General features: G+C 49.4%; 1 protein-coding gene across 1 annotated transcript in view; it reads left to right on the top strand.

Moving 5' to 3' along the window:
* Window positions 1-12785, top strand: part of LOC139370167 (mitotic spindle assembly checkpoint protein MAD1-like) — a 118042-nt gene extending 105257 nt beyond the window's left edge. Inside the window, exon 18 of the mRNA XM_071109493.1 lies at window positions 10481-12785. Within this exon, the coding sequence (XP_070965594.1) occupies window positions 10481-10648 (168 nt within the window). The 3' untranslated portion in view covers window positions 10649-12785. The remainder of the gene's footprint in view (window positions 1-10480) is intronic.
* The last annotated feature ends 230 nt before the right edge of the window (window positions 12786-13015 follow it).

Here is a 13015-nt window from a genome sequence, read left to right as displayed (position 1 = left end):
CTCCCTCTCTCTCTCATCTCTCCCTCGGTCTCTCTCCCCATCTCTCCCTCGGTCTCTCTCCCCATCTCTCCCTCGGTCTCTCTCCCCATCTCTCCCTCGGTCTCTCTCCCCATCTCTCCCTCGGTCTCTCTCCCCATCTCTCCCTCGGTCTCTCTCCCCATCTCTCTCTCTGTCTCTCTCCCCATCTCTCTCTCTGTCTCTCTCCCTCTTTCTCTCTCCCCATCTCTCCCTCTGTCTCTCTCCCCATCTCTCCCTCTCCCCCTCTCCCCATCTCTCCCCATCTCTCCCCCTGTCTCTCTCCCCATCTCTCCCTCTGTTATATCTGGCGTCAGGTTGTTCTAGAAGGCTCTGTGACACCCTGGACATCAGACGTTTAAAGAAACAACATTCTCCTCTGAAAGAGACGAGAGCAGAGGGTAGAGAAGAGACCTTTTATTTTCTCACACTGAGGTTCTGAATGCTAAAGAGCAACACTTCGGTGTGAAAAGTTAAAGTCAAGTTTATTGGAGAGGAGAGGAGAGGAGAGGAGAGGAGATGGTTGAGGGAAAGACAGACGAGAGGAGAATAGTCAAGTTTAATGTGGAGGAGAGGAGAGGAGAGGAGAGATGGTTGAGGGAAAGACAGACGAGAGGAGAATAGTCAAGTTTAATGTGGAGAGGAGAGGAGAGGAGAGAGATGGTTGAGGGAAAGACAGACGAGAGGAGAATAGTCAAGTTTAATGTAGAGGAGAGGAGAGGAGAGGAGAGAGATGGTTGAGGGAAAGACAGACGAGAGGAGAATAGTCAAGTTTAATGTTGGGTAGAGGAGAGAGATGGTTGAGGGAAAGACAGACGAGAGGAGAATAGTCAAGTTTAATGTAGAGGAGAGGAGAGGAGAGAGATGGTTGAGGGAAAGACAGACGAGAGGAGAATAGTCTAGTTTAATGGAGAGGAGAGGAGAGGAGAGAGATGGTTGAGGGAAAGACAGACGAGAGGAGAATAGTCAAGTTTAATGTGGAGGAGAGGAGAGGAGAGGAGAGAGATGGTTGAGGGAAAGACAGACGAGAGGAGAATAGTCTAGTTTAATGGAGAGGAGAGGAGAGGAGAGGAGAGGAGAGGAGAGGAGAGGAGAGGAGAGGAGAGGAGAGGAGAGGAGAGATGGTTGAGGGAAAGAGGAACGAGAGAGAGAGAGAGATGACTGAAGGATGGAAAGAGGAACGAGAGAACATAGAAGACTCATTAGTAGGCAGTCGATCTGTTCAGAGTTCATCTGACCTGGTAACCCCCATCACACTCTGACCTGGTAACCCCCATCACACTACACACTCTGACCTGGTAACCCCCATCACACTACACACTCTGACCTGGTAACCCCCATCACACTACACACTCTGACCTGGTAACTCCCATCACACTACACACTCTGACCTGGTAACCCCCCGTCACTACACACTCTGACCTGGTAACTCCCATCACACTACACACTCTGACCTGGTAACCCCCCGTCACTACACACTCTGACCTGGTAACTCCCATCACACTACACACTCTGACCTGGTAACCCCCATCACACTCTGACCTGGTAACCCCCATCACACTACACACTCTGACCTGGTAACCCCCATCACACTACACACTCTGACCTGGTAACTCCCATCACACTACACACTCTGACCTGGTCACCCCCCGTCACTACACACTCTGACCTGGTAACTCCCATCACACTACACACTCTGACCTGGTAACCCCCCGTAACTCCCATCACACTACACACTCTGACCTGGTGTCACTACACACTCTGACCTGGTAACTCCCATCACACTACACACTCTGACCTGGTAACCCCCATCACACTCTGACCTGGTAACCCCCATCACACTACACACTCTGACCTGGTAACCCCCATCACACTACACACTCTGACCTGGTAACTCCCATCACACTACACACTCTGACCTGGTAACCCCCCGTCACTACACACTCTGACCTGGTAACTCCCATCACACTACACACTCTGACCTGGTAACCCCCATCACACTCTGACCTGGTAACCCCCATCACACTACACACTCTGACCTGGTAACCCCCATCACACTACACACTCTGACCTGGTAACTCCCATCACACTACACACTCTGACCTGGTCACCCCCCGTCACTACACACTCTGACCTGGTAACCCCCGTCACACTCTGACCTGGTAACCCCCATCACACTACACACTCTGACCTGGTAACTCCCATCACACTACACACTCTGACCTGGTCACCCCCCGTCACTACACACTCTGACCTGGTAACTCCCATCACACTACACACTCTCTGGTAACTCCCATCACACTACACACTCTGACCTGGTAACCCCCCCATCACTACACACTCTGACCTGGTAACCCCCCGTCACTACACACTCTGACCTGGTAACCCCCATCACACTACACACTCTGACCTGGTAACCCCCCGTCACTACACACTCTGACCTGGTAACCCCCGTCACACTCTGACCTGGTAACCCCCATCACACTACACACTCTGACCTGGTAACCCCCCGTCACTACACACTCACCTGGTCACACTACACACTCTGACCACACTCTGACCTGGTAACCCCCATCACACTACACAACCCCCCATCACACTACACACTCTGACCTGGTAACCCCCCGTCACTACACACTCTGACCTGGTAACCCCCATCACACTCTGACCTGGTAACCCCCATCACACTACACACTCTGACCTGGTAACCCCCCGTCACTACACACTCTGACCTGGTAACCCCCCGTCACTACACACTCTGACCTGGTAACCCCCATCACACTACACACTCTGACCTGGTAACCCCCCGTCACTACACACTCTGACCTGGTAACTCCCATCACACTACACACTCTGACCTGGTAACCCCCCGTCACTACACACTCTGACCTGGTAACCCCCCGTCACTACACACTCTGACCTGGTAACCCCCCCATCACTACACACTCTGACCTGGTAACTCCCATCACACTACACACTCTGACCTGGTAACCCCCCGTCACTACACACTCTGACCTGGTAACCCCCCGTCACTACACACTCTGACCTGGTAACCCCCCGTCACTACACACTCTGACCTGGTAACCTCCCGTCACTACACACTCTGACCTGGTAACTCCCATCACACTACACACTCTGACCTGGTAACCCCCCGTCACTACACACTCTGACCTGGTAACCCCCCCATCACTACACACTCTGACCTGGTAACCCCCCCATCACACTACACACTCTGACCTGGTAACCCCCCCATCACACTACACACTCTTACCTGGTAACCCCCCCATCACACTACACACTCTGACCTGGTAACCCCCCCATCACACTACACACTCTGACCTGGTAACCCCCCCATCACACTACACACTCTGACCTGGTAACCCCCCCATCACAATACACACTCTGACCTGGTAACCCCCCCATCACACTACACACTCTGACCTGGTAACCCCCCCATCACACTACACACTCTGACCTGGTAACCCCCCCATCACACTACACACTCTGACCTGGTAACCCCCCCATCACACTACACACTCTGACCTGGTAACCCCCCCATCACTACACACTCTGACCTGGTAACCCCCATCACACTACACACTCTGACCTGGTAACCCCCCCATCACTACACACTCTGACCTGGTAACCCCCCCATCACTACACACTCTGACCTGGTAACTCCCATCACACTAGAGACTCTGACCTGGTAACCCCCCCCCATCACACTCTGACCTGGTAACCCCCCCATCACACTCTGACCTGGTAACCCCCCGTCACTACACACTCTGACCTGGTAACCCCCCCGTCACTACACACTCTGACCAGGTAACCCCCCGTCACTACACACTCTGACCTGGTAACCCCCACTTATTCTAGAAGACTGTCAGCTCAGTGTGTGTGTGTGTGTGTGTGTGTGTGTGTGTGTGTGTGTGTGTGTGTGTGTGTGTGTGTGTGTGTGTGTGTGTGTGTGTGTGTGTGTGCGCGCGAGTGCACTTGTGTGTAATTCACAGTCTTCCTGTGTGTCCAGTCTGGGAGGGAATGTACCCCAGGATGTGATGACGTGATTGGTGGATTGGCATTCCGCAGCAGCCTCGTCTCTGGTTGGCTGAGGTGACTGCCGTGTGACGTCCCGCATTCTAATCCACCAACCATCGATTTCCTTTAACTAGAAATACAGATGAGGAAAGAGTGGGGGAGGGGGAGGGAGAGGAGGAAGGTGAGGGAGAGGAGGAAAGAGTGGGGGAGGAGGAAGGAGAGGGAGAGGATGAGGAGGAAGGTGAGGGAGAGGTAAGGAAGGAGAGGGGGAGGGAAGGAAGGAAGGAGAGGGGGAGGGATGGAGGGGGAGGGAGAGGAGGAAGGTGAGGAAGAGGGAGAGGAGGAAGGTGAGGGAGAGGGAGAGGAGGAAGGTGAGGGAGAGGGAGAGGAGGAAGGTGAGGGAGATGGAGAGGAGGAAGGTGAGGGAGAGGGAGAGGGAGAGGAGGAAGGAGAGGGAGAGGAGGAGGGAGAGGAGGAAGGTGAGGGAGAGGAGGAAGGTGAGGGAGAGGAGGAAGGTGAAGGAGAGGGAGAGGAGGAAGGAGAAGGAGAGGAGGAAGGTGAGGAAGAGGAGGAAGGTGAGGGAGAGGAGGAAGGAGAGGGAGAGGAGGAAGGAGTTATTGTGTTGTTTAATAACAACAACTTGTTGATTTGATAAAGGTCAGGACTTGTTCATAACACATTTTGGGGAGTCATGAATATGCTAACAGGCCTTGATAAGGTCACTATTTGAATAAATACACACACACACAGACATTGAGAACACACACACACACACACTATTTGAATAAATCCACACACACACACACATTGAGAACACACAAACACTATTTGAATAAATCCACACACACACATTGAGAGCACACACACTATTTGAATAAATCCCCTTTTGAAGAAAAACCCCCTTCTGACCTTTAAATGAAATATGATTCCTTTCCTGTGTTTTTCCTCATTGAAGAGAGGAAGGAGATCATCAATGAAAGTGTGGTGCATGTTCATCATTACCCTCTGGGCCTGGTGCTCTCTTCTCTCCAGCCATCTCTCTCCTTCGTTTACCCCATTATCCAAAGTGACTGAGTAAGGGGTGTGCCGTTTAACCCATTATCCAAAGTGACTTAGTCAGGGGTGTGCCGTTTACCCCAGTATCCAAAGTGACTTAGTCAGGGGTGTGCCGTTTACCCCATTATCCAAAGTGACTGAGTCAGGGGTGTGCCGTTTAACCCATTATCCAAAGTGACTGAGTCAGGGGTGTGCCGTTTACCCCATTATCCAAAGTGACTTAGTCAGGGTGTGCCGTTTACCCCAGTATCCAAAGTGACTGAGTCAGGGGTGTGCCGTTTACCCCATTATCCAAAGTGACTGAGTCAGGGGTGTGCCGTTTACCCCATTATCCAAAGTGACTGAGTCAGGGGTGTGCCGTTTAACCCATTATCCAAAGTGACTGAGTCAGGGGTGTGCCGTTTACCCCAGTATCCAAAGTGACTGAGTCAGGGGTGTGCCGTTTACCCCATTATCCAAAGTGACTGAGTCAGGGGTATGCCGTTTACCCCATTATCCAAAGTGACTGAGTCAGGGGGGTGCTGTTTAGTAGACCCCATTATCCAAAGTGACTGAGTCATGGGTGCATACACCTGTCAGATGGGGGGCCCAAGCGGGAATCCAACCCACAATCCTTGGCGTTTCCAGTGCCATACTCTACCGACTGAGCAACACATGACCACTGACTTCAGAGGGTAAAGGTTTTCATATATCAATGTGTGTGTGATGTTTATGGATTCTTCAGCATCGGACTGGGGGAAAGACTACAGTAGAGACGCTTTCACAGTTGAGTAGAACTTGGTCGTCGTGTTCTGTGAAGTCCTCGGGGCTCTAGAACACCGGCCCTGGTTCCCATGGCGCCCTCCAGGTGTGTGTGTGTGTGGTGGTGTGTACAGGGAGAGAGACACAGAGAGAGAGACCTAGGGGTATGGCAGGACTTTCCAGATGGGCTGACACAGGAGGAGAGAAACAGAATGGGGGAGAGAGATGGACAAAGAGGGATGGTTGTGAATGAAAAAGTTGACTGGGCAGAAGAGACGTTATCTCCCTCTATCTCTCCCTCTAGCTCTCCCTTCTCTTTTCTCCCTCTCTCTCTCCCTTCTCTTCTCTCCCTCTCTCTCTCCCTTCTCTTCTCTCCCTCTCTCTCTCCCTTCTCTTCTCTCCCTCTCTCTCTCCCTTCTCTTCTTTCCCTCTCTCTCTCCCTTCTCTCTTCTCTTCTCTCCCTTCTCTTCTTTCCCTCTCTCTCTCCCTTCTCTTCTCTCCCTCTCTCTTCTCTTCTCTCTCTCTATCTCTCCTCCCGGTGTTTCTTTAATTACTTCCCTCTCCTCATTTCACTCTGGGCGGTGTTGTATTTAATTAATCCTCCCTGAATTTCTTCCCGTTTCACCGCCTCATCCCACCGCTCACACAAACAGGTCCCCCATAAACAACAAACAACTTCTAAATCCATTTTCTTTTCTCACTTCTAAAGTTAATGTTCTCTCCCTCTTGACGCAAAGTGTGTGTGTGTGTGTGTGTGTGTGTGTGTGTGTGTGTGTGTGTGTGTGTGTGTGTGTGTGTGTGTGTGTGTGTGTGTGTGTGTGTGTGTGTGTGTGTGTGTGTGTGTGTGTGTGTGTGTGTGGAGTCTTTCTACTCCACTCATGGAGAGGTGAGGCTTCTGTTTCAGATCTACTTGACCAAAAGTAGACATCATTCCAAAACCAGGCCCTGCTTTCTGACAGGAAGCACAATAACACATACATATATATACACACTACATAACCAAAAGTATGTGGACACCTGCTCGTCGAGTATCTCATTCCAAAACCATGGACATTAATATGGAGTTCTTCCCCCCTTTGCTGCTATAACAGCCTCCACCTCTTCTGGGAAGGCTTTCCACTAGATGTTGGAGCATTGCTGCTATAACAGCCTCCACCTCTTCTGGGAAGGCTTTCCACTAGATGTTGGAACATTGCTGCTATAACAGCCTCCACTCTTCTGGGAAGGCTTTCCACTAGATGTTGGAACTTTGCTGCTATAACAGCCTCCACTCTTCTGGGAAGGCTTTCCACTAGATGTTGGAACATTGCTGCTATAACAGCCTCCACTCTTCTGGGAAGGCTTTCCACTAGATGTTGGAACATTGCTGCTATAACAGCCTCCACCTCTTCTGGGAAGGCTTTCCACTAGATGTTGGAACATTGCTGCTATAACAGCCTCCACCTCTTCTGGGAAGGCTTTCCAATAGATGTTGGAACTTTGCTGCTATAACAGCCTCCACCTCTTCTGGGAAGGCTTTCCACTAGATGTTGGAGCATTGCTGCTATAACAGCCTCCACCTCTTCTGGGAAGGCTTTCCACTAGATGTTGGAACATTGCTGCTATAACAGCCTCCACTCTTCTGGGAAGGCTTTCCACTAGATGTTGGAACTTTGCTGCTATAACAGCCTCCACTCTTCTGGGAAGGCTTTCCACTAGATGTTGGAACATTGCTGCTATAACAGCCTCCACTCTTCTGGGAAGGCTTTCCACTAGATGTTGGAACATTGCTGCTATAACAGCCTCCACCTCTTCTGGGAAGGCTTTCCACTAGATGTTGGAACATTGCTGCTATAACAGCCTCCACCTCTTCTGGGAAGGCTTTCCAATAGATGTTGGAACTTTGCTGCTATAACAGCCTCCACCTCTTCTGGGAAGGCTTTCCACTAGATGTTGGAACATTGCTGCAGGGACTTGCTTCCATTCAGCCACGAGCATTAGTGAGGTCGGGACTGATGTTGGGCAATTAGGCCTGGCTCACAGTCAGTGTTCCAATTCATCACAAAGGTGTTTGATGGGGTTGAGGTCAGGGCTCTGTGTCGTCCAGTCAAGTTATTCCACAGTGATCTCGACAAACCATTTCTGTATGGACTTTGCTTTGTGCACGCACGGGGGCATTGTCATGCTGAAACAGGAAAGGGCCTTCCCTAAACTGCAACAAAGTTGGAAGGAACATAATCATCTAGAATGTCATTGTATGTTGTAGCTTTAAGGTTTCCTTACACTGGAACTAAGGAGCCTGAACCGTGAAAAACAGCCCCATATCATGAAGCTCTGGTGCTGATATTGCTTCTAGAGGCAGTTTAGAACTCGGTAGTGATGCAACAGAGGACAGTTTAGAACTCGGTAGTGATGCAACAGAGGCAGTTTGGAACTCGGTAGTGATGCAACAGAGGCAGTTTGGAACTCGGTAGTGATGCAACAGAGGACAGTTTAGAACTCGGTAGTGATGCAACAGAGGACAGTTTAGAACTCGGTAGTGATGCAACAGAGACAGTTTAGAACTCGGTAGTGATGCAACAGAGGACAGTTTAGAACTCGGTAGTGATGCAACAGAGGACAGTTTGGAACTCGGTAGTGATGCAACAGAGGACAGTTTGGAACTCGGTAGTGATGCAACAGAGACAGTTTAGAACTCGGTAGTGATGCAACAGAGGACAGTTTAGAACTCGGTAGTGATGCAACAGAGGACAGTTTAGAACTCGGTAGTGAGTGTTACAACTGAGGACAGATGATTTTTACATGCTTCAGCACTCAGCAGTCTCGTTCTGTGAGCTTGTATGGTCTACCACTTCACGGCTGAGCCGTTGTTGCTCCTAGATCTTCCCACTTCACAATAACAGCACTTACAGTTGACTGTGTGCTGTCAGCAACGGGTGAGGCTGAAATAGCTGAATCCACTAATTTGTAGAGTTTTCCACGTACTGCTGTATATTTCCACGTACTGCTGTATATTTCCACGTACTGCTGTATATTTTCACGTACTGCTGTATATTTCCACATACTGCTGTATATTTCCACGTACTGCTGTATATTTCCACATATTGCTGTATGTTTCCACATACTGCTGTCCTCTTACTGTCAACTAGGTTTATTTTCAGCAAACTTAACATTTGTAAATATTTGTATGAACATAACAAGATTCAACAACTGAGATATAAAATGAACAAGTTCCACAGACATGTGACTAACAGAAATGGAATAATGTGTCCCTGAACAAAGGGGGGGTCAAAATCAAAAGTAACAGTCAGTATCTGGTGTGGCCACCAGCTGCATTAAGTACTGCAGTGCATCTCCTCCTCATGGACTGCACCAGATGTGCCAGTTCTTGCTATGAGATGTTACCCCACTCTTCCACCAAGGCACCTGCAGGTTCCCGGACATTTCTGGGGGGAATGACCCTCACCCTCCGATCCAACAGGTCCCAGACTTGCTCAATGGGATTGAGATCCAGGTTCTTCGCTGGCCATGGCAGAACACTGACATTCCTGTCTAGCCAGAAATCACGCACAGAACAAGCAGTATGGCTGGTGGCATTGTCGTGCTGGAGGGTCATGTCAGGATGAGTCTGCAGGAAGGGTACCACATGAGGGAGGAGGATGTCTTCCCTGTAACGCACAGCGTTGATATTGCCTGCATTGACAACAAGCCCTCTGTCATATGATGATACTGTGACACACCGCCCCAGACGATGATGGACCCTCCACCTCCAAATGTATTCCGCGACGTTGTTGACGTGATGTCTGGTGAGGACCTGCCTTACAACAGGCCTACAAGCCCTCAGTCCAGCCTCTCTCAGCCTATTGCGGACAGTCTGAGCACTGATGGAGGGATTGTGCGTTCCTGGTGTAACTCGGGCAGTTGTTGTGGCCATCCTGTACCTGTCCTGCAGGTGTGATGTTCGGATGTACCGATCCTGTGCAGGTGTTGTTACACGTGGTCTGCCACTGCGAGGATGATCAGCTGTCCATCCTGTCTCCCTGTAGCGCTGTCTTAGGCGTCTCACAGTACGGACATTGCAATTTATTACCCTGGCCACATCTGCAGTCCTCATGCCTCCTTGCAACATGTCTAAGGCACGTTTGCACAGATGAGATGGGACCCTGGGCATCTTTCTTTTGGTATTTCCAGAGTCAGTAGAAAGGCCTCTTTAGTGTCCTAAGTTTTCATAACTGTAACCTTAATTGCCTACCGTCTGTAAGCTGTTGGTGTCTTAACGACCGTTCCACAGGTGCATGTTCATTCATTGTTTATGGTTCATTGAACAAGCATGGGAAACAGTGTTTAAACCCTTTTGCAACGAAGATCTGTGAAGTTATTAGGATGATCTTTGAAAGACAGGGTCCTGAAAAAGGGACGTTTTCTTTTTGTTGCTGAGTTTCTATATGTAGTGTGCTTTTAACTGACCCCTTCTCCCTGTCTCTTCTCTCTCTCTCCTAACTGACCCCTTCTCCCTGTCTCTTATTTCTCTCTCCTAACTGACCCCTTCTCCCTGTCTCTTCTCTCTCTCTCCTAACTGACCCCTTCTCCCTGTCTCTTATTTCTCTCTCCTAACTGACCCCTTCTCCCTGTCTCTTATTTCTCTCTCCTCCAGTCCAGTGGAGGTGCTGTGGGCAGTGGAGGCAGTATGCAGCTGATGGAGACAGACTTCAGTCGGACCCTGAGAGAGATGGTGGACCTCCACCTGCACCACCAGAAGAGCATCCCAGCCTTCCTCTCTGCTGTGACCCTCGACCTCTTCAGCCGACAGACCACGGTCTGATTTGACCCTCAACCTCTTCAGTCGACAGACCACGGTCCGACTTGACCCTTGACCTCTTCAGCCGACAGACCACGGTCCGACTTGACCCTCGACCTCTTCAGCCGACAGACCACGGTGCGACTTGACCCTCGACCTCTTCAGCCGACAGACCACGGTGCGACTTGACCCTCGACCTCTTCAGCCGACAGACCACGGTGCGACTTGACCCTCGACCCCTTCAGCCGACAGACCACAGTCTGACTTGACCCTCGACCTCTTCAGCCGACAGACCACAGTCTGACTTGACCCTCGACCTCTTCAGCCGACAGACCACGGTGCGACTTGACCCTCGACCCCTTCAGCCGACAGACCACGGTCTGACTTGACCCTCGACCTCTTCAGCCGACAGACCACCGTCTGACTTGACCCCACCCCCGGGGTTGAGGGTGTCCTGTGATGTTATATGACCCGTGACCTCATTGTTTGAAATGTGATGTCATTGCCTTGACCTCTTCACATAATGGTTAAGGTTAGGATTGGGGGTTAGCTGATCCTAGATCTGTCATTGTTTTCCCGACCTGTGATGTCGTCCTAGGACCCCCCCCCCCAACGAGGTGACCTACGACCTCACCTATCTGACCTGTGACGTCATGGTCTGATTGACAGCTGTGCGACGGACTCTGATGATAATAATCTAAAGTTAAATAAACGGAGTCTGTCTAGACTGTCCACAGGAAGTCACACCTTTACAACAGCATATCATTATAGATGTTTCTCCACAGGAAGTCACACCTTTACAACAGCCTATCATTATAGATGTTTCTACATAGGAAGTTACACCTTTACAACAGCATATCATTACAGGAAGTTACACCTTTACAACAGCATATCATTATAGATGTTTCTCCACAGGAAGTTACACCTTTACAACAGAATATCATTATAGATGTTTCTACACAGGAAGTTACACCTTTACAACAGCATATCATTACAGGAAGTTACACCTTTACAACAGCATATCATTATAGATGTTTCTACACAGGAAGTTACACCTTTACAGCAGCATATCATTATAGATGTTTCTACACAGGAAGTTACACCTTTACAACAGCATATCATTACAGATGTTTCTCCACAGGAAGTTACACCTTTACAACAGCATATCATTACGTTCAGTCAGATGTTCTGTTATTGTTTCTCTACTTCCTGTGTTGATCTCTGTAACCTTCAGTCAGATGTTCTGTTATTGTTTCTCTACTTCCTGTGTTGATCTCTGTAACCTTCAGTCAGATGTTCTGTTATTGTTTCTCTACTTCCTGTGTTGATCTCTGTAACCTTCAGTCAGATGTTCTCTTGTTGTTTCACTACTTCCTGTGTTGATCTCTGTAACCTTCAGTCAGATGTTCTGTTATTGTTTCTCTACTTCCTGTGTTGATCTCTGTAACCTTCAGTCAGATGTTCTCTTGTTGTTTCACTACTTCCTGTTTTGATCTTTGCTCGAAAGTTGTTGTTTTCAACAGAAGGTTTATATGGCTTCATGTTGGACACACCCCTACAGGAAGTAGAGAAACACCCGTATGTCATTTTAAACGGACACACAACTATCATCTTGTTATTTTCGTGTAAATGGAAAGTGGAGAAAAAGGTCGAACCTGAATGAATTGATTTGTAATTAGAACCAACAGCTCTCTTGCTTCTTACCTCTGAGTTTGTTTTGTTTTCTGAATCCCATTTCTGAGTCAATCTACACTGAACAAAAAAAATAGAAACGCAACATTGTAACGTATTTAGCAAACATTTCTCTACCATGAGCCGCCTCCGATGTCGTTTTTAGAGAATTTTGGCAGTACGTCCAACCAGCCTCACAACAGCAGGACCACGTGTTACCATGCCAGCCAAGGACCTCCACGTCCGGCTTCTTCACCTGCGGGATCGTCTGAGACCAGCCACCCGAACGAACAGCTGATGAAACTGAGGAGTATTTCAGTGGCTGTGCCCAGTCATGTGATATAGATTAGGGCCTAATTAATGTATTTAAATTGACTGATTTCCTTCAATGTACCTCAGTAGAACTGCTGTGTTTATTTCTGTTCAGTATAATTATGACGTGTGGAATGTTATTTCAGACATGAATTGAGTTAATAAAGAACGAATCCAACGAGACGTGTTTGTCTCTGTGTGTGAGGGTGAGGTGTGTGGGGGTGTGTGAGGGGGTGTGTGTGTGAGGGTGAGGTGTGAGGGGGTGAGGTGTGAGGGTGAGGTGTGAGGGGGTGTGTGTGTGAGGGTGAGGTGTGAGGGTGAGGTGTTAGGGGGTGAGGTGTGAGGGTGAGGTGTGAGGGGGTGTGTGTGTGTGGTGTGTGAGGGTGCATTCAAGACTGGAAACTCGAA

Source organism: Oncorhynchus clarkii, chromosome 17, assembly GCF_045791955.1.
Source record: "Oncorhynchus clarkii lewisi isolate Uvic-CL-2024 chromosome 17, UVic_Ocla_1.0, whole genome shotgun sequence".
Lineage (NCBI taxonomy): Eukaryota > Metazoa > Chordata > Actinopteri > Salmoniformes > Salmonidae > Oncorhynchus > Oncorhynchus clarkii.
Note: the sequence above shows the minus strand (reverse complement) of the source record. Positions and strands in the feature narration are given on the sequence as shown.